General features: G+C 39.3%; 7 protein-coding genes across 7 annotated transcripts; 5 read left to right on the top strand and 2 right to left on the bottom strand.

Moving 5' to 3' along the window:
* Nucleotides 1-2,038: 2,038 nt before the first annotated feature.
* Nucleotides 2,039-2,563, top strand: BDB00DRAFT_878530 (uncharacterized protein; the record flags this gene model as incomplete). Its single annotated transcript, XM_053127739.1, has 2 exons — nt 2,039-2,130; nt 2,287-2,563. The coding sequence occupies 2 exons, from the start codon at nt 2,039-2,041 to the stop codon at nt 2,561-2,563; spliced, it is 369 nt and encodes a 122-aa protein (XP_052973699.1).
* Nucleotides 2,564-3,068: 505 nt separating this feature from the next.
* BDB00DRAFT_115501 (uncharacterized protein) lies at nt 3,069-3,718 on the top strand. Its single transcript, XM_053116114.1, has one exon. It carries the CDS (start codon nt 3,163-3,165, stop codon nt 3,580-3,582), a length of 420 nt encoding a protein of 139 aa, XP_052973698.1. The 5' UTR covers nt 3,069-3,162; the 3' UTR covers nt 3,583-3,718.
* BDB00DRAFT_115527 (uncharacterized protein) lies at nt 3,698-4,656 on the top strand. The gene is made up of 2 exons (XM_053116115.1): nt 3,698-3,794; nt 3,867-4,656. Exon 2 carries the CDS (start codon nt 3,885-3,887, stop codon nt 4,350-4,352), a length of 468 nt encoding a protein of 155 aa, XP_052973697.1. The 5' UTR covers nt 3,698-3,794; nt 3,867-3,884; the 3' UTR covers nt 4,353-4,656.
* Nucleotides 4,657-5,789: 1,133 nt separating this feature from the next.
* On the bottom strand, nt 5,790-7,942 carry BDB00DRAFT_965006 (uncharacterized protein). The gene is made up of 6 exons (XM_053129776.1): nt 7,787-7,942; nt 7,562-7,724; nt 7,392-7,454; nt 7,194-7,277; nt 6,630-7,113; nt 5,790-6,509 (listed from the first exon to the last, which is right to left on the bottom strand). Exons 1-6 carry the CDS (start codon nt 7,853-7,855, stop codon nt 5,954-5,956), a joined length of 1,419 nt encoding a protein of 472 aa, XP_052973696.1. The 5' UTR covers nt 7,856-7,942; the 3' UTR covers nt 5,790-5,953.
* A 2,721-nt stretch (nt 7,943-10,663) lies between these two features.
* On the bottom strand, nt 10,664-11,096 carry BDB00DRAFT_853878 (uncharacterized protein; the record flags this gene model as incomplete). Its single annotated transcript, XM_053125659.1, has 1 exon — nt 10,664-11,096. A coding segment is annotated over exon 1 (274 nt), but the record flags the coding sequence as incomplete, so codon positions are not given.
* Nucleotides 11,097-16,675: 5,579 nt separating this feature from the next.
* On the top strand, nt 16,676-17,332 carry BDB00DRAFT_774399 (uncharacterized protein; the record flags this gene model as incomplete). The annotated part of the gene is made up of 1 exon (XM_053120155.1): nt 16,676-17,332. The coding sequence occupies one exon, from the start codon at nt 16,676-16,678 to the stop codon at nt 17,330-17,332; it is 657 nt and encodes a 218-aa protein (XP_052973694.1).
* Nucleotides 17,333-19,313: 1,981 nt separating this feature from the next.
* BDB00DRAFT_878524 (uncharacterized protein) lies at nt 19,314-20,359 on the top strand (the record flags this gene model as incomplete). Its single annotated transcript, XM_053127738.1, has 4 exons — nt 19,314-19,330; nt 19,407-19,566; nt 19,699-19,763; nt 20,044-20,359. The coding sequence occupies 4 exons, from the start codon at nt 19,314-19,316 to the stop codon at nt 20,357-20,359; spliced, it is 558 nt and encodes a 185-aa protein (XP_052973693.1).
* Between the last annotated feature and the right edge of the window lie 586 nt (nt 20,360-20,945).

Below are 20,945 nucleotides of genomic sequence, written 5' to 3'. Positions count from 1 at the left end.
ATACAGTTGCAGCAATTGCTATATAGATACGATATAGACATTAGGTATTCCTTAATACTTCAGTAGAAGCCTAGCAAACAATAGCAATGGTGTTCCAAGAAGATATGATGCATAAAAAGAATACCTTTCATTGGCTAAACACACACGGGCACCTGGAACAAGAGACCAGATGCGATATTCTATAGGCCTCCGAACCATAACGTACTAGTGAGATTGATCTGACCGGATATCGTTAGGGAGATCATGATAGGTAGTAACGTTCCTAGATCACCCAAACTACTAGACAACTAGATAGATGGTTTCATAGATTTAATTGTGAGCAATCTAGAAAGAAAAAGAAATGAAAGTAGCAGCATATAATGTACCTCATGTAAAGTCAAATTACTTTTTATTCTTTTAAAGTTTTGTTTTGAACGTGTGGTGAGTGCTTCCATATCCTAATATGCTGTACTGTTAAAAAAATTATGAAATGCGCGTTCGTCGTTCATCTTCAATCCATCACCCCTTTTATATCACACAGCGCTATGCATCTGTGGCACCCGATATCCTGTGTTACGAGCCATGTGATCCGCGGGATCAATCTAGACCCCCTCACAGATGCCAGAAATAAAAAGTCCTAACTTGGAATAAATGCGCTATTTAGCGTCATATACCGTGTTTGGGAACCAGTCCTGTAAGTCAGCTTATACACTCTTTCCGGCAAATAAATTCGTCATTGACTGAAAACAAATGCGCCCAGTGGCAAGAACAAAATTCAAGTTCTACGAAAACTTAATTCGCCATGGTGCAACCCCAATTCGTACGATGACGAGAGTAATGACAAGAGAAAAGGGACAGAGTTGGCAGGAACAAAGGAGAAAAGAGAGAAAGCAAAAACAAAAAAAAAATAAAGAGTACCAAAAGCTCAGAAGCATTAATTTAACTTTTTATGGTTTTCTTGGACAAACGATTACGGATGTATGGTAGTAAATGTTGAGCTGACGAGAAAGAACGCTCAGAAGGAGTCGATGTTGCTGGCACCGCCAAGTAGTGCGCAGCCATGTTGATCAAGCTCGGCCCAGAAGATTAGCTCTGTGTGCTTACCCACTTCCACCATTGGCAACATCGGTCGTTCGCCTATGTATTCTTCTGATTCGTCCTGGCTTCGGTCAACTCGATACAACACATCCATTTCCTGCAGCTGCTTTCTCACTTCAATGTCGACATCCGTGCGATTCTTGATGTCGACCAGGTATTCAGGACAATTTGCTGATTATACTCCTGCCTTTCCTTTCCAGCCCCTTTTAACCCACCAAACTAACTTCAGGCTAGGGTCCATCGCAGTGGCGCACGCATAAACGTTCGACGTGTCAGCTTAACGAGATCGACTTCCGCAGCTCCGCACAGGTCGATCGGTGTGAAAGGCCTGGCCTCATAGTCTTCAAGCCTGTCCATTAGATGGTTATAGCAAAGGATTGTGAGATTGATGGTGGCATGCGACTTGCTGGCGGATAATCTCTTGGTCACTTTTTCGAATGGCTCAATGATAGCACAGATCTGCTTCAGGTGCTCCCATTCTTGTGCAGTCAACCTTTACGGTATCAGCGCCTCAGTGCACATTGCGTTGCAGCCAGTTTCGACCGCGATAGCCCGCGTAATCTTTTCAAACGTAGAATTCCAACGAGTACGGACTCAGGAATGAGCCTGAGTTTTGGGACAGCCTTCGTTGCTCAAGGTACGCATGAACTTCTGTAAGCGTTGCGGTGACGATCTAAGGTTATAGATCAAATTTGTTAATCACTCGAAAATAGTGTGATGTTTAATTATTCATTCTCCAAAATAAGCAACGACCACAACAAATGGACAACAAATGACAAGCGAGCAACCATGTGAGGGATATAACGCATTAAAATCGTACATCCTTGACTGAAGACAATCATCAATGGCGTCCTTTGTTGCGATCCAACCGAGAACATTGTGGACTGGTCAATGTCTTTGGATGCATCTTCTGCTGCTGAGCTTTTCAACGTCTGGAGCCAGCGCTTTATCACACTCCAACATGAATGGAAACCTCATTACGAAACCATTTACCATGAAAAACGAAATATGGGAAACCGTTGCCAGCATCAAACAGCAACGTCTCGAAGGCCGGTTCGTCTACACCACCGAAAACCTCCGCGTTTTGAATAGATGCCTTAATTAAGGACATCTGCGCTACCAACGACAAACAGCAACGACAACAGCGTGATGAACAGCGGAAATATACCAACAACGGCAGCAATACACATTCGGAACCCGTCTCATCAGGCTCAAGTTCACCTTGCTCATCGAGTGCCCGAAGGCCTTAATGAAATTCTATTTGACATGGATAAGCTTGACCATACCCGCGGGCCGGTTTAAAATCGTTGCGCGTATTGGTTCCCATGCCTACAAGTTAAACTTGCCTGTCGCATTAAAGATTCACCCAGCGTTCCACGTTGCCCTGTTGGCCCCTCGCGATAACCGGCGACTCCGGACATTCAAGATCGTGTACCCGCACCATTGCCCCTGTGGAAGTTCAGGTCGAAGAGTATTTCGAAGTTGACAGTATTCTCGGTAGTCGTCGTCGTCGGAGTCAACTGCAACATTTAGTTGCGTGTAAGGGATACGTAGATCCCTCAGAAAACACCTGGGGAACCAGTTTCAAATTTTTGGGATGCCGCTGACGCAGTTCGTGTGCTCCACAACCATCACCTCGGCGTTCAACCCGCTCTCGTGTTCCTCGAGCCTAGGAGGGGAGGTAACATGGGATATAGAAGTTGAAGGGTATTCCAGGGGAAGTGAACGAGAAACGGTTACTCGATTCACTTATCGGAAACCCGTTTTTAACGACTTTGCACGCCATCTTGATGTTCTGTTTGTGACCATTCTTAATTATATTTCTTATGATGCATACACGCCACCACAACACTCGACCCAACCGTTCCGATTGGGACGGGTCAAAAACTTGGGTTGACAGGTCAAGACTGATTTCGATGTGGTGATGAAGGAAGTGTCATCCAACCTGACTTGAGTATTGGAAGTGCAAAACCCTCTGCAATACGCAAAACATGACGTATTGGATGAAACCGATCACTCGCTGCTGAGACTGTGTCTCTCACGCATTGTCACTTGCTACGCACGGATCAAGTTCAGCGTCTCTCGATGTATCTTCCCCGAAGTATTCCTACCGATAGGCTGGAGGTCCTCATCAACAATTTCGATACCCATGGGCTTACGGCTGACTCTTGTGCCCTCTTTGAACAAATTGCTGCCAAATTTGTATCTGATGACGCATGTATTGAAGACCTGCTGGCTCTGATCCTTAATTTGAATGTTGGCAAGAATCATCACTCGCAAGAATACCGTGTTCGGTGCATCTTGGAATATGTGATTGAATCCCCTGATGATTGGCACCAAGTCGATTCTGAAATGACAGTCTATCGCCGTGTCGCCTCAATCATGGATTATCTTTTTCGGTCAACAGGCATTAAATTAGTGAATGGCGAATCCATCAGCCAGTGCACCAAATCAGCTCGCCAGGGTTGGCACACGAACCTACGGCAGCTATTCTCCAGGCATTAAGGACACTGTTGGAGAATCAGGGCAGACAAGATATAACTCCAGTCTCTCGAGTTCGTATACGTAAACCCGACACGTATAATGGCGACCGTAGTCTGGATACCGCGATTGGTTGGGTACGCATGTTTGAAATGGTACCTCGAGATGGCGACATTACCAGTGCACCAACGGGTTGATTACGCAGCAACACTCTTACGTGGCGAAGCAGAAACTTGGTATGCAGCACTCCCATACCGCGCACGCTCGGAAGTTTGATCTCTTACTGAAGCGTGCAAATGATGGCAAAGACATTGAACTCTTTAACAATGAATTCAAACGTCTACGCGTCTCATCTGCTTGTGGTATTGGCGCAGCATTGCAAGAACCTGCGAACAAATGGAGCCATACTTGCTCACAATAGAGTCATTGATCATCAACGCGGCCATCATCACATAGTTGCAATGGATTGGATTGGTAATAGTGGATATCTATATATGTTGGCAAACGTGGATGGTATCTATTTTGCAAAAAAAATCAGCGTCATGCGGCTGCCCCAATCCCTAAACGACATTTCCTCCTTCAAGCCCACCTTACAAGCATTTTTCCGATATCAGCGCTTTATGACACAACTTGGTCAAAAGTCATTGAGCATGATGCATGCGCGGGAAAACATGGAAAGTCTCTGTGGTGTTATCGATTTACAATCTGAAGCCAGTCCCGCACCACCCAAACACCCTATTTTCTTCACCCCTCAGAACCATCGGACCAAGCGTACCAAAATTCAGCACCGTTGAAGTTGTTGCCACCCATATTTCTCCATACCTTTAAATACCAATGAATACAAAAGTCCTGTATGAGTAAAGAAACACATAATGATATCTGATGAGCACACAGGATTTTATGTGGTGATGATTATAAACCCTTTTAAGTTACAGCTCCTGAACCATATAGTGTCATACTGTAAACAATTATCTATATCGTAGCAAGAAATGGAGCTACGTGTAAAGCCACTTTTGTGAACTGTTATTTCAAGTAAATTATTAGCTTAGAGATAGCGAAAGAAAACGATTATGTATTGCTTCATACGCAGAAAACAAGCATGCAGAGCACAAGTCCGTAAAGCAGCCTACATAATCAATGTACATACGTGTTTCAGACGTTTTACCGACAATCATTGTCCGCCTGTCTCTTCCTGCTTATCTCAAGAGGGAACACCATATTAATACTATATAAGGATAACAAACAAAAAAGACTACAGTCATACATAAAGATAGGCAGTCATACTTTTACCTACACTGTACTCAGAGCCAGTGCAAGGCCTCAAGATCTCGAGGACAACACACTAGCATATGTTGTAGAGCAGTAACTAATAATGTCTCTTCTTTCGGCAGAGTGACACACATGTAACGTTTGCCAAGATGCGGCACGGCAATCATGCTTATCAAGAAAAAGTGATGAACCATATGATACTGTAATACCAAAGCATTTCGAAAAATATTTGGCTCAAAAAATAATCAACTTGATGTAATGGTAGCTCGGTATGATATTGTATGTATCCAAAAAGACACTTTTCTTCTTCGTAAAGTATCTCGAGTCGCTGCTTACTAACTTGATCCCATATCGGATGAAGTCTGGTAGTATTTTCACACATAGTATATCCTGTTCACTTAGTAAAAATGAAGGCGCATAATTAAATTCGCTCCTGGTTTATTGTACCACAATTGCGCATATATATACTGTTTCTAATAGTATTATTGAGAAGAAATACACAAGCTGATTGCCTTCACCGCTGATGATGACGGGGAGATAAATCCGATTAATGCATCGTTGAATACATAAGTCATATCACCGGCCATATTTAGTATCTCCTCCTCGATGCTATCATATGTGCAATGCTACCTCGCTTATCTCGATTTCCATGTTTAGAATAGCAAACATTGAGACAGTCAGTTATTCACTATATTGAGTAATCACGTGCGGTATTTATACTGTATAGAAGTTTGCTATATCGAAAAAACTGTAGATGGATCTACATAATAACCAAGTCGACATTGCAAGTCGATGCCGTTTTACATATATAGAAGAACATGTAAGAGAGCCGGAAAACTTGATAGTATGCAGACTTATATGTTTATATTCATTGGGCTTTTTTACGACAGGCTATAGAGAGTAGCATCGTCTTACTGTAAAAATATAAATATAAAACTATTTTAGACCACTTAAATAAAAACCGGAAATAGCAAGATATGATGTATTATAGTATTACAGTAACAGTAGCAGTATGTAGCAAAAGTAAAAAAATATGAATACAGATAGATGAGCTCCATTTAAAAGAGATGCCGAAGGATAATGAGTAGCATAGAATTAACTATAGGAACTAGTATATGGTAAATCATTAAGAAGTTGTATTACTCGTCACCGGCTTTGGCAAAGTAGGGTGGCTGTAAGTCTCATTAGGCTGACGATCTGATTCTATCGATTCCTCATGTGCCTTATTTTCAACGTTTTGAGGCTTATACTGAAAGGCATCCTGATGTCTCCATATGGTTGGCATTTCCTTGATATTCCGAACAAGAGCTCCGAACCATTCGCGAATACCGAGTCTCTGAACGGACAGAATAAGGGCAGCGACAAGTCCAGATAGAAATCCAATACCATCGTTTCCGTACGCGATGATTACACCTAGAGTCACCAACATCACAGTCCAATTTTCCTTCTGTTTGACTTCGTCGTACACACCATTGTTCAATGCACGTGCTGCCGAAGCAAGTTCGACACCCGAGATGAAAAGCAAGACACCCAAAATTGAGTTTGGAAACACTTGGAGAAGACCGACGAGAGAACTTCCAAAAATGATACCCAGAATAAGCTTGCACAGGCCAAGGATAATGATAGAAACCTCTGAGCGTGCACCGAAACGATATTGGCCAGCCAATCCACCGGATCCATGGCTATATACAAAGAGCAGGATGGATTAAAGTACATAATCAGTTAACCTTCTGTCATAACAACCATACATACAGTCATGATGCCTCGCTATCTCTATGGTTAATCTTTTCTCTTATTCTTACCAAAAAGGCATAGAGCCAAACCAACAACCGATCAGGTTCATCGCACCGACACTCATTGAAATCTTAGCCGTATCAGCGTGATGGTCAGGGAACAAATCGTCAATAAGAGCACTCAAAGCAATAACCGAGTTGAGAGCAGTAAGTGGAATTTGACCAAGACCAGCAGTGGCGAAACCATTACGGAATTCTTCCGGGGTCGGTCCGATGATTGTATCAGGGTAATGACCAGCAGCAACAGGCCAGGGCAAGCCAAGAGTATCACGCTCAGTGCCAAACATGCGAATCAACGCAAAGATCAAGCCGATGATAAATAAGATCAAAGCACTGGGTATGCGCGTACGATAGCAGATGATAACAAAAATGAATGACAACAGCACCCATGTGTTATTATCAGACCAGTTATCCGCAGTGATCGTCCATTCCAACGTTTTCACAAGATCGTAGGCTTTTTTCATCAACGATGCAGCGGCACCGAATTGAATGCCTGTCAAGCAAAGAGATATAATATTACTATAGTTTCATAGGAAACTACATCATCTGAATTAGCTAAATTCGCTTATTTACCTCGCACCACAGCAACCGGGGTATATGATCCAACGAGATGAATAGTACGTGTAGCACCTAGAAAAAAAATAATGGCGGCGACACCTGCAGGAAACATTGTGTGAATTTATGCAGCTAACTTACTTGTGGCGTTGCCACGCACCACGTGGTGCTCTGGATATTCCCACACCCTGAAAGCACCATCACCGACAAACTTACCCAAACCAGCAGACATATTTTCTTCAATGGTCAAATTGCTCGATAATACAGTAGCAGCAATGGCTAAGCAGACAGATTGTGAAAAAGGAGAGGATATATTGTCAATCCAGCATACCAACAAGATAGGAGATGCTATATGATTGCGCAAGGTGGCGCAATGGAATGCCTACCTTTCATTGGCTGAACACACATAGGGACGTGAAATCCAAGACCGGAGGCGATATTCCAAAGACCTCCGAACCACAAAGTGCTGGTCAGGTTGATCTGACCAGCGATTGCTAGGGAAACCATGATAGGCAGCAATGTTCCCAGGTCACCTAAACTACCCGATAGCTAGACCAGTTGTACAATAGCATAAGTATCTATTGCTATGAGCGCGTTGATTTTATGGGTACCTCGTGCAGAGTCAGGTTACTTTTAATTCGTTCAAATGCCTTTTTCGGACGAGTTTTCATATAGTCCATAATGGTGGGGTTTGCGCGGTATATTTGAAAGATGGGCAGAAAAGAAAAGGTCTTAATCAAATGCGTAGCTTTTTGACGGCCAGTATCAACAAAAAAAAGTAAAAGTACAAAACTCCTCGACCCTTTAAATATGCTGCCTGGTACAAGGTTTTCTCTTTGTGCTACCGTTCAGCTAGCCCCGCGATAAATTCTGATGAGATGGTATAGCACGACAACAAGCCAATCCTTGTGTCAATTCGTCGTATGGTGTGCTACCTTTTCTTAGCATAGAATCATCCTAACATGGAATAATTTTATTTTATCTTCGATTCGCTATCGTAATATCTCCCTCGGGTCGTGCGACAATACTTAATGCTGTATATACAGAGCGGTAGTGCATTAGGTCAGCTTATTCAACTTTAAAATATCGCAGCAAAACATGTATGCATTACCGTCAACAGCGTATACTACTATACATAAAGATATGATACTGGGAGGCAATATCTCGACCCAAGAAGCTTTATAACACAATGCAAACATTTATCTCTTTTTATATTACTTTGATTTAAAGATTGGCTGGAAGATATTGGAAAGATCTTCCTACGTCGCTTTCTGATCTAGGCATTTCATTTTCAGGTTCCAGACTTTTGCTAACAGGTAATGATAAAACGTTACTGCATGCAACTACAGTAGTTCGACCTTCTGCAGTGATGCATGAGAGCAGTTTACATACGATTATAGCTGACCTCCACCACCATTGTCTATTATAAGGGGAGATATCGTGCGAATACAATCATTGCCATATTCTTCTCAACAATGTAAATGAATAAATACGACATATGTCTCTCCATATTGGGTACTTTTATTCCTATCTCATGATGCTCTACATATGTAGAGTTATAGTATTTAAATTGTCTCTAAGTTAATTATTCCGCGTTTCTCGTTTACAATGACAACTCTGATTCCTTTTTTATTCTACGTATTACTAGAAAGATGAAGCTCTCTTTTAGATAGGGGAAAGGAACACCCGTCCTCTAATCCCGACCTATCAGAGGCAATACTTTATTAGGATAACAAACAAATAATAAAGGAGAGCACGTCCGGTAGAACAATGTAAGATGGGATGATTTTTGATGCATTGTTTTGTTGTACAGTATGATGTGCTGTATGTAATGAAAATATAAAGGTGGGCGGCGGCAATCGTTGAGTAGTGCCAGACCGGAGGAAAAGTGTAAGAAAAGATGATGTCCTCCAAAACAAAGCGGCTGGCTGATGTCTAGTGCCATACAGAAAGCCTTCGTAATGGTAGCAGATCGGTAGTAAAATTATGAGCAAACAAGAAATCATACAAAAAAGTCCTTTTCTTTCTGTTGGAAACATTATCCTTCTATAAATGATGAGAACAAGTGGTTCAAGGATCCGGCATCCGGTGGACAACCCTTATGTCACACCATGAAAACTTTGAAGTCGGTCGGTTCCGCACTTGCACTTATCGCTGTAACACAGTATAAAAACTGTAGCTATGTAGATTCTCTTCGGCTCTCAGCATATGGAGCTTTCGCACACAGTAAACCATTAATCTATAGTAATTATCGTTCTTAGGGGCGATATACGCTCACCAAAAGACATCAATTTGCTCTCGACTGGCTCCCCAGTCTGCCAGTACATCGATTTTGCCAGGTAATATCTTTTATTTATACTAACTGTGTTGTTGATGTTGTAAGGAATGTTTGTAACATCAAATATGCGTAAGATAACGCTCTAAACTCCTCTTATCTATACTTCCATTAAAAAACATGATGCATCCCATTTTAAATCGCCAAAAAGTTTAACTCTAATAAAAAATCAATAAGTTGATGATTTACTTATTTGTTAACTAAATAACATTTTTTAGCATTTTTAGAATAGTTACTGAACTTGGGTTTACGGAAAAGAAAAGTGATCGGCCATCAAAGTTGGCCGCTTTTGCATGTTTTTGGCTGTGGCTGTATAAATTTGAAACAGTGAAATTTATGATGGATTCGAAGCCACGATCGTTCTCAGTCGATAGAATTGCGTGCCGTATTTAGTGTCTTTGCTAGTAAAAAGTCGATAATACACAGGAATTTTTCTGTGGTCAGCCCGTGACTCTGCCAGAATTTGGCTGTCCATTTTGTGACCTGAGTGACCAGTGGAGCAGATACATTGAGGCATACAGCCGCAATATGTCTGGAAGAAAAACGGATAAAGCACTACGGGAAATTTTTCGACTGCAAATCTATCACTGTAAACGGATGATCTCCAATCACGGAAAATCTCCAATCTTGACCATCGTAGATTAGCAGTTATAGAGACTAGACGCAGATTTCCTGTAGAGTTTTAGAGATTTCGCCACTACATTTTGTTGAGCTTTATACCTCACTCAAACTTTTTATAGGGCAGGTCTATTTGCACACCCCCTCATGCACACCCCCAGTCACACCCAGGTAGGATTTCCGTTACACACACCCCGCTGACGTTTCTTTCGTGCACACCCCCTCACACCCTTTTGACTGACAGTATGCATAAAGAAAATTGATACAGGATTCGTCTATTAGTCTAAGTATAAGGTGTTGGCAAAAAGAATTAAAAAAGAGAAAGTGGCAGGGAAAGTAAGAAAGGTAGCGAAAAAGTAAGAGGATCAAGTGTCAAGTAGCTGATTAATCATTTCGGTTACAGGTGGTTAAGTCTTCGCCCTCAGAATCAGATGCGTGAATGGGATGCACTTCTTCGTCATTGGGAATCGTGAAATTGGGAAACGATCGAATAGACCGTTCAAAAGAATCTTCAAAAAGGGGATACCAAGGATCATCGCGAATGCTTTTGTGTGGTCCACGACCCTCAGGGAATATTTCAGGCCACTGGATAGCTGCGTCGTTTTTGGTCATAACGAGTATGAAGTGGTTGCCAATAAGCTGGAGGACGATCGGGTAGGTGCGCTTGGCGTGTACTGGGTTGGTTGTTAAAGGGAAGAAAATGTGCGATTGTGCGCCATCTATAACAATTGGCGTTTCGAACGTATCAGCGGCAATTTGACTGCATTCAGGCGAGACGAACCATTCACTTGAATATGGATCGAGTACTTTTAGTAAACGACCCTTGTCATAGTATTGGTAAAGCGTATTGGCGTTGGAGAGGTACTGATCGAGCATCTTGGTCTTGACATCGATGTATCGCTCCTCTGTGTTATACAGCTCAACAGCTAAGGCTCGAAAGCCACAGTTATCGTCTGGCATGGGATTATGCACCAATTCAACAGCTGATGGAGGGATCCATTTGCAAACAAGGTTGAGGTTGGGTACAAAGCGAATTTTTGGAGGAGGAGGGATGGTAAGTGCCATGTTGTTTGCTTCATTTGTTGTTGTTGTTGGCTCCATCTTTCCGTTCCTATAGATATTAAAAATTTAAATAAAGAATTGGCTATACATCTTAATGCATAAAACTTTACCATATTGCTGCAGCATCACGACCAATGCCGGTGTTTGCTTTCTTTCGGCTTTGAGAGTCTTGATGCTCTAAAGCGATCAGCTCACGCTTGTTGCTGCTGCTTTGAGGTTTTTGGGTGCTTTTGGGGATTGATTTTGGTTGCTGAAGCTGCTCAACGTCGATGAACATATCATCATTGATAGATTGTAGGTGCGCGAGGAGAGTTGCACGTTGTTGATTATCTGGAAAGCGGTGTACAAGATTGTTGAGGCGTGTGAGCTCTCCTTCGATTTGCGATTCCAGGCTTGGGGCTGTAAATGAACCAGTCATCGCCAAAATGTTGCTATTGCTATTGCTTGTTGTGTTTGGTTCTCCTAATAACAACAAAAATCAGCTACTGTACGTTACAAATATAACAGCTTTTACATAACAGCCATGACTACCTTGAGATGCCATTCTCTCAGGATAAAGGTGCCAGCGTCTGGGAATTAAGCTTAAGGGGATTTCACCCTGTGGTGGAAGCACATGGCAGCACGGAATATCATAATGATACTTGATTGCACATTGGCAGTGATCAGTCTTTAACGGATTATTGACTGTTAGCTCGTCACGGATGGCATAGAAAGCGAACTTGGAAATTTTACGTTCCAAAGCTGCCAAACGCTGCTTTTGCTGTGGTGGGATATGCGAGTTTCCGCCAAAACTTTCCATGTCGATCTGGCGCTTCTAATTCAAGTTTTAATATAAGGAAGAAAGCATGTAAGAGCCTCGTCACTAATAGATCAATATAATTACTATAAGAGATAAACCTTCAATCGATAAAACTCGTCAATTTGCGTAAAGGCAGTTAGGAGATTGCCACTTGAGGACATGATTGCCTTTTTCATGTTGGCATGCGTCCCTTTGACTCTATTTGTGCTGTCATCTCTGAAATGCTTTACATAAGTGAGGCGATTGCCTACCCACTTGTCTTTTGAAGCAAGCTTTCTGTATACCGAAAAAACATGTTTAAGTCCAAGTATCATGTGGTCAAAAAATCCGTGCTTATTCAATTTTACATACCTTTGCAAATAGTCTATGACAACGTCGGGTCTTTTTACTTTTTGAGCAGCCTCCTCATACATCTTCATTGCCTTTTCTTCGAGCTTCCCGTTCGAAATTGTGGATCGCATATTGTTGAACTTGTCTTGATACTCACTAGCCATTAAAAAATTGATAGCTTTCTCGAGTTCCTCGTAATGGTCCTTGACATCAAAAAGCTTGCGTAGGTTGACCCTGAAGTTGCGTCGTATATGGATCTTGCATAGGATCTTCTTCGCCGTTGGAAAAACGCGGTCGAGAGCACCGGTCAAAGCAGTTTCACTGTCTGTTACAAACACACCAGGGGACGAAACCTGATCAAGTGGCCAAACGACAGTTTGAAGCTTGCGAATCACCCAATCGTAGCTGTCATTGTTTTCCTCTGATACCCAGCAGCCAGCAATGCAGAAAGTCATCAATTGGGGATACCTAATATTGCCAGTTCCAACAATGTTGATAAATGGCAACCGGTGCTTGTTTATCTTGTAAGTGGCGTCCAAGGTAACAACTTCCGGGAATTGGCGAGCGAGTGCGATTGCCGATCTGTGCGCAAAAAGAGAGACTGCAAAAAGCGTTTGTCGCCTTCTTGTTTTGCTTTCCATTGGACTTCGTACTCGTTCTCTTGAAGCTTTTTGATTAGCTGGAACATTGCATGATCTGGGTCGTTGTTGAAGATGCGCTGACGAAGATTGGTGATGTCCTTAGGATGAGCAATCTTGTTCTTGCTGGCAAGATAAGACAATACAGCTTTGTTGGTTGCATGCGCCTGTACCATCTTCATAACGACCTCCTCATCGTGATCGAGTTTACGGAGCATAGGGTACGACGAAAGCTCGTTTGCCAACTCATGGTTATGACCGCCATCATAGAAAGAGACTATGTGCCATTGGTTGCTGGTCTGGTTCAAAGGACGAAGGATCATTTCGAATTTGCAACCAAACCGCTGAGAGTCCCTTTGACGAGTGTCGATCTTTTTACCCTTGGATGATGCAATGGCCGTGCCCTCGTCATCTACAATAACCATTTGTCTTGTCGTGGTCTTCTGCTCTTCACATACGCCCTTGTTGACTGGCTCACCATAATGCTTGCAAGCAATCTGGAGCTTCCTCTTATTTCCCGTCTTATTACTTCTAATAGTACGCAACGAGACACCATTTTCTCTGCCCCATACATAGCAGGCATTCTTTGCGGCATCGAATCCATCCTATGTAGTGCTAAGTTCTTCTGGAATGGAGGTCATTGTTTCTGACATTGCGTTTAAATGAGCAGTAATGAGGTAGGTAGAAATTTTAATAAATAAAAGCGCGTTTGTATCACATCAAATGTTCCTGGATTTTTACATAATAAAACTGTCCGTCCTATGTATACCCATATACAATGATGATAGGTAAAGAGGTGTTTCATATATATCTATATTTAAGCATATACTTTATGCTGGATCATTTCTTTATTGCAAGTTCGCATAGCTTCAGGATTAAGCTGCATTACTGACCTGCCCGCAAAATAGGCTTATGCGCACAGTAGTGAGTCTCTGACACACCCTTGCCATTTCCTGTACATTAGCCTACAAGCTATTTGTCACGAGTGAACCAGCCATCATACTACTATATCTTGACATTGGCTTTGTACTACTTAACTTCTATTATGTCTTGACTTGAATTGAAAATCTTAAGTACTTAAATATTCCACTCTGCTACACTTAATATATTATCTACTTCAACTTTTATTATGTCTTAGTTGACTAAAACAATGTCCAGGTTGACTGTTATTATGTTCAGGTTGTCTATTATTCATGTTTAGATTGATTTTCATTCATGTACAGATTGATTTTTATTTTGTCCAGATTGATTTTACTCATGTCCAGATCGATTTATATTCATGTCCAGGTCAATTTATATTCATGTCCAGATCGATCTTTATTCATGTCCAGATCGATCTTTATTCATGTCTAGGTCAATTTATATTCATGTCCAGCTCGATTTTTATTCATGTCTAGATCGATTTTCATTCATGTCCAGGTCAATTTGTATTCATGTCCAGCTTGATTTTCATTCATGTCCAGATCAATTATTATTCATGTCCAGATTAACTTTTATTCATGTCTACTCAGATTAACATTCATGTCTACTCTGCCTAGAATTAAATCCCTTCTGCCTAAATAAAAGTTCAAATGTCTGCTAGGAGATGAAAAATCCTGTAGTATACCAAAACGTAAAAAGAAAAGAAGACACAATAAAAATAAACAAAAGGGTAAGCAAATAGTAAAAGATATACAGCGAAAGGATTATTTTGAAAAGCATAAGGCTATAAAACACACTATATTAGATAATAAAGATATACCAATTGAAACCATAGTTAAAAATGAACAAATTGATATAAAGCCAAATATAAATATGAATGAACAATATACAAAGCATAAATATAATTGGGCAAATAGTAGAAAGGTTAATATAGTTAGCTTTAATATGAGATTCTTTAAAGAGCAAAATAAGTAATAAAATAATTTAGAGCTAAATACCATATGTGACCATATAGGGTTATCTCGACTATAGTAATTTTACAGTCCATATCACAGCTAATAGATTGTAAGTGGTTAGACAACTAATAGCAGGACGCCATTTATTTATCTATAGCTGTTAGGGTCTAAAATCTGTACACTTTTCTAAATTCATACCATCTAGAAAAGTTGGAGGGATCATTAAATAGAAATTCAATCATTAACAGTTAAATTTGCTATAAACAGCAATTTAATTATGTTAATTGATTTCATGTCAAGTGTCTACTATTTTTTGTATTTCATCAAGAAATATGTGACTAGTAAGTCGTCGACTGTAAAGGTCTAGCCTTGGTGTTTACCAATATAAACAGTTATATCTGTTCCGGATTAAACATGTTTATATAAAACAATTATAATAATAAAAAATTAAAAAATTAAATTTTTTTTTATTTTTATTATTTATAATTCACCGTTAATATTAATTAACTAAAGTTCTAACAAATTAAAATTTGTTGAACATTTAATTATTAATGATTAACTCCCATCATAGGGGGGTCAGTGCTGTATCTAAAAACTGGGTGTAAAGCTCTTGCTCTTATATTTCGTCTATAATCTCCTTATTTGGGAGCGCTGCTATCCTGATCATCTAAAAAAAAGTTTTACAATAATGTCTCAGAAAATGTGTGTAACGAAAAGGTTACAGTCAACTCCCGTTTTTTGCATGACCGCTTTTAGTAGGCCCTCAGTTTTTGCAGCAAACTTTGGATAAATCCTATTTTTTACTTAAAAAAATTGCAGATTTCCCACTTTTTGCAGCTTACAGGTCTAAAAAGGTGCCCTGCAATTTCCCACTAAGCATATACACCGATTTTCTGATCCGACCATCTATATATTCTTATCAGCTATCTGATCAAAAACATATAAAATCAAGATGTGCCATTGTATTCTTATTACTGTATCTCATCATTTTGATCTTTAGTAAACTTTATGTAATCAGCCTTTAGTGGCAATATGGATAGTAGAAAAAGGGGAAGAGAAAGGAATTAACATAATGGGTTGGTCTCAGTACTATATTTCTCAGTTACTACAGTAACCCTGTCATTGGTGTATAATTAATGACAGCTCACAGCTTGAAATTTTGCCCTATATAACGCTTTTGTATTTTACAGCCTCCCACTTTTTGCAGCCTAATCTCCTGAAATGCCATAGCTGCAAAAAATGGGGGTTGACTGTACTTACATTTGTGCTATAGATAGTATTATTTTTGAGTAACTCAGTGAAGATGCATTCAAGGCCATTTGATATAAGGTGCACTGGGCATCCAAACGTGCTGTAACCTCGTATTTCACATTCTAAAGAGAGCATAAAAAAAACGAAATTAATACCAGTTTTATAAACAGTAATAATCACAGGTAATTCAGAAAATAGTTCACAGATTTCACAGATGTTTATTATATGTATTTTATTCATATTATTATCAAGATTTATTTTTCTTTTTTTCTTACTATAGATAAAAACAATTGATTTTTTAACTTTGGAAGATAGATTATAATTAGGTATATACAAAAAGTTATTAAATTTTAAAAGATTATAATTTATAATTTATGTATTATTTTATATACTATTATATTTTCAATTTTTATTTATGTATTGAAGACCTGCTAGCTCTGATCCTTGATTTAAAACGTTTGAATATTGGCAAAAATCGTCACTCGCAAGAATACCGTGTTCTATGCATCTTGGAATTTGTGATTGAATCCTCTGATGATTGGCACCAAGACGATTCTGAGTTGACAGTCTATCGCCGTGTCGCCGCAATTATGGATTATCTTTTTCAGTCAACAGGCATTAAATTAGTGGATGGCGAATCCATCAGCCAGTGCACCAAGTCGGCTCGCCAGTACATAGAGAATATTTTTGGAAGCAGCACTCCCGATACCGCGCACGGTCGGAAAATCGATCTCTTACTGAAGCGTGCAAATGATGGCAATGACATTGAACTCTCCAGCAATGAATTCAAACGTCCACGCGTCTCATCTACTTGTGCCTTGGCACAGCAATGCAAGAACCTACGAACAAACGGAGCCATACTTACTCACATTGAAGCCATTGATCATCAACACGGCCATCATCACAGAGTTGCAATGGATTGGATTGGGAATAGTGGCTATCTATATATGTTGGCAAACGTGGATGGTATCTATTTTGCAAAAAAGATCAGTGTCCTGCAGCTGCCCCGATCCCTAAACGACATTTCCTCCTTCAAGCCTACCTTACAAGCATTTTTTCGATACCAGCGCTTTATGACACAACTTGGTCAGAAGTCATTGAGCATGTTGCATGCCCGGGAAGACATGGAAAGTCTCTGTGGTGTTATCGATTTACAATCTGAATCCAGTCCCGCACCACCCAAACACCCTATTTTCTTCACCCCTCAGAACCATCGGACCAAGCGTACCAAAATTCAGCACCGTTGAAATTATTGCCACCCATATTTCTCCATACCTTTAAATACCAATGAATATAAAAAGTCCTGTATGAGTAAAGAAACACATAATGATATCTGATGAGCACACAGGATTTTATGTGGTGATGATTATAAACCCTTTTAAGTTACAGCTCCTGATCCATACGGTGAGTTATAAACTATTTATCTATATCATATCTGATCAAAAATATATAAAATCAAGATGTTCCATTGTAATCTTATTACTGTATCTCATCGTTTTGATCTTCAGTAAACTTTATGTAATCAGCCTTTAGTGGCATTATGGATAGTAGAAAAGGGGGAAGAGAAAGGAATTAACAAAATGGGTTGGTCTCAGTACTATATTTCTCAGTTACTACAGTAACCATGTCATTGGTGTATAATTAATGACAGCTCACAGCTTGAAATTTTGCCCTATGTAATGCTTTTGTATTTTACAGCCTCCCACTTTTTGCAGCCTAATCTCCTAAAATCCCATAGCTGCAAAAAACGGGGGTTGACTGTACTTACATCCATGCTATAGATAGTATTATTTTTGAGTAACTCGGTGAAGATGCATTCAAGGCCATTTGATATAAGGTGCACTGGGCATCCAAACGTGCTGTAACCTCGTATTTCACATTCTAAAGAGAGCATAAAAAAAACGAAATTAATACTAGTTTTATAAACAGTAATAATTACAGGTAATTCAGAAAATAGTTCACAGATTTCACAGATGTTTATTACATATATTTTATTCATATTATTATCAAGATTTATTTTTCTTTTTTTCTTACTATAGATAAAAACAATTGATTTTTTAACTTTGTACATATATTTAAAAAGGTCTGCCTTTTTATTACTTATTCTTTATTATTCTCTTATTCATGTTGTCTTATATTAATATAGAATATATAAATTATCTCTGAAGGAATTATAATATTAACACTTTTTCCATTTTATTCTTTTATTCCAAGCTCTCTCCCTCTTTTTACAGTCTTTTCTGATGGTTGAGAGGCTCAGATACTAATAGTCCCTTATATTTTATTTGCCTACGCTTTCAACTATCTGAAGCTATTAGCATTTATATCTTCTTATTTAGAGTCTTTGTTTGCACCTGACTGTTGCCACACAAGTAGCGCTATCTGTAAGTATACTTTCTTTCTGTCTTCGTTTCTACTTTTTTTCTCATTATGTATCTCGCCTCTTAGACATTGCTGCTGAGTTCTCCTCTTACAATTTGACCCTCTTATTTTTGCTAATTGCCTTGCTGTAGATTAGCAATTCTTTGTTGTCATACCGCCGCCCCAGCACACCAACCAATATAGCACTTCCCCTTAGAATAGAAATTTTTGCTTAGTTTCATCTCTATAGCATGTTTTTATTTGTAATAATCGTCAATCAATTTTTAATAATAAAACCGGTTTCGATCAACCATAACACGTAAATTCACAATCCAAAAAATAATTATACAACCAATTGCCTTGCTGCTTTGATCAGTATGCATGTAAAGAAGTACATTAAAATATGCGATGCAGAACTCTGTTGCGAATTTGACTGCACCTAGTACCCAATCCATATGTAATGTGATATAGAACCCAACCACTACTGCATACATGATATCAAAAACCCCCATTTCCACGTATATGCATGAGCAAATTATCAAGTGGTGAAAAACAGCTTGATAATAACAATCGAAGCTGTTTCAGCATAATTATCAAGCTGTTCACAAACAACGTGATAACTACATAGCAAGCTATTATCAAGCTATTATCAAGCTGTTTTTAACCACTTGATAATAGCCTACACACCTAGTGTTTAAGTTTGCACGTAGGTCTCACCAGCTTTATGAATTTTGTATAGCACAACAACAAGGAATATAACATTCCAGAATCGACAGTCCATGCGATCATGAACAATACAGAAAGTTTTGAAGATAGATTAAACATGGTGTCACTGTCAATTTTACAGAATTAGCCATCAACACTCTCATGAAAAATATGACGCAGTACGTATGTTTGTATACTTACATCCGCTTTACGAGAATGCCCATCTGATTTACTAACGGGTTTTTTCTAAATTAGATTGACGCTTTCTTTAATCGTTGACCAAGCACATAAATCAAACGCACAGTACTACAAGAAAATATTTGAACCGGAAGACTGGAACAAACTTACGAAGGAGAAAATAGAAATCGAAGAACTGTGCGACGATTTTAAAAATGTTGTGAACGAAGTCATCCAGGTTAGTAGAACGAGGAGAAAGAATCAAATTGTTTGCATTTTATAAATGCCTACTTTGTGAGGTTCTAACAAAAGCGAAATATGTAGTGTAAAGGGAATCCACTAAGCATTAAGACAGCTATCACACCATAAGAACATGCTATTGCAAACGGATATCGACAATGAAATTTTACAAGGCATTGATATTTTGGATTATTTGTAAGCACTTCTTTACCGTGTTGACATTATACATCCTCACCATTTGTTGTTACTGATAAGCTCTACATAGGATATGATACCTGGATTCTGGTGGTCATAAGTCTGACACTTATAGTGAGATGGATATGATAATTATTTGTTACAATATTCTATGTACAGCATTCAGGAATACTACCTATGAATTCTCACTGTAAGTATGATAGATGGGCATATACCTATATATATTTATTTGTGTGTAAGTGTAGTATACTTTTGCTAACCTCTGAATTATAAATAGTAGGGAGCTCGCATCAGCCAAAACCAAAAAAGTAAAATTACACAATGAACGGTTGTATGGTCCTGGTGGCAGTTTCACCACTACCCATAATGTTATAGGACGAAAGATCGATGCGATTGTTACCACTGGAGACACTGAAATCGCATGCTGTGTATGGAAGGCACCTGGTATTACGACTTCTGTAGCCTATGAACAACAAACCAAAAACATGAGAAGCAATGCCTATCTTTGCCGTAACTTGAACTCCCTGCCATTTGCCAAGGACTGCTCCCCACACGTGCTCTACATGGATTGGATTAGTAGGTTCACAATACTCTAAATTTTATATATTTCCATTTGGGACTTATAGGGTTCATAGGGTTTATTGGCAATATGCTATCTATATGTAAGCATGGCAAGATATGTCGTTCAGGAAGTGGGCAATATGTATATACCACGGTCACTGTGTGGTTTCGCCGACTTCTATGATACACTGAAGCTTATATACACTTTCAAGGTATATTCGACCAATCAATTAGACATATATTTATGAAATGCATATTGCTAACAGAGTTAAAATGATAATGTGTGGTTGAATAGCGTCACTTATATAACTTGCAAGCCTATGTGCCTCCAGTGTTAGCACGGAAGGAACGCTAAGAAGAATATGAAAAGTATGATCACAAAGTGCCAGAATCTGAATTCGATACAGCAGATCCTGAGATCTTCTATACTCCTAAAACATCCCGAGCGCATGCAGCAACCCCAGCTGAGTGAACTTGGATCCTTATTATTTATAATTCACTGTTAATATTAATTAATTAAAAGTTCTAACAAATCAAGATTTGTTGAACATTTAATTATTAATAATTAACTCCCTTTATATTCCTAAGCTTTTGGTTTATAAATTGTTTTATAAACAATAT

The sequence above is a fragment of the Zychaea mexicana genome (assembly GCF_025766255.1).
Source record: "Zychaea mexicana strain RSA 1403 chromosome Unknown BDB00scaffold_139, whole genome shotgun sequence".
Classification (NCBI taxonomy): domain Eukaryota; kingdom Fungi; phylum Mucoromycota; class Mucoromycetes; order Mucorales; family Lichtheimiaceae; genus Zychaea; species Zychaea mexicana.
This window is presented reverse-complemented; position numbering and strand designations above follow the sequence as displayed.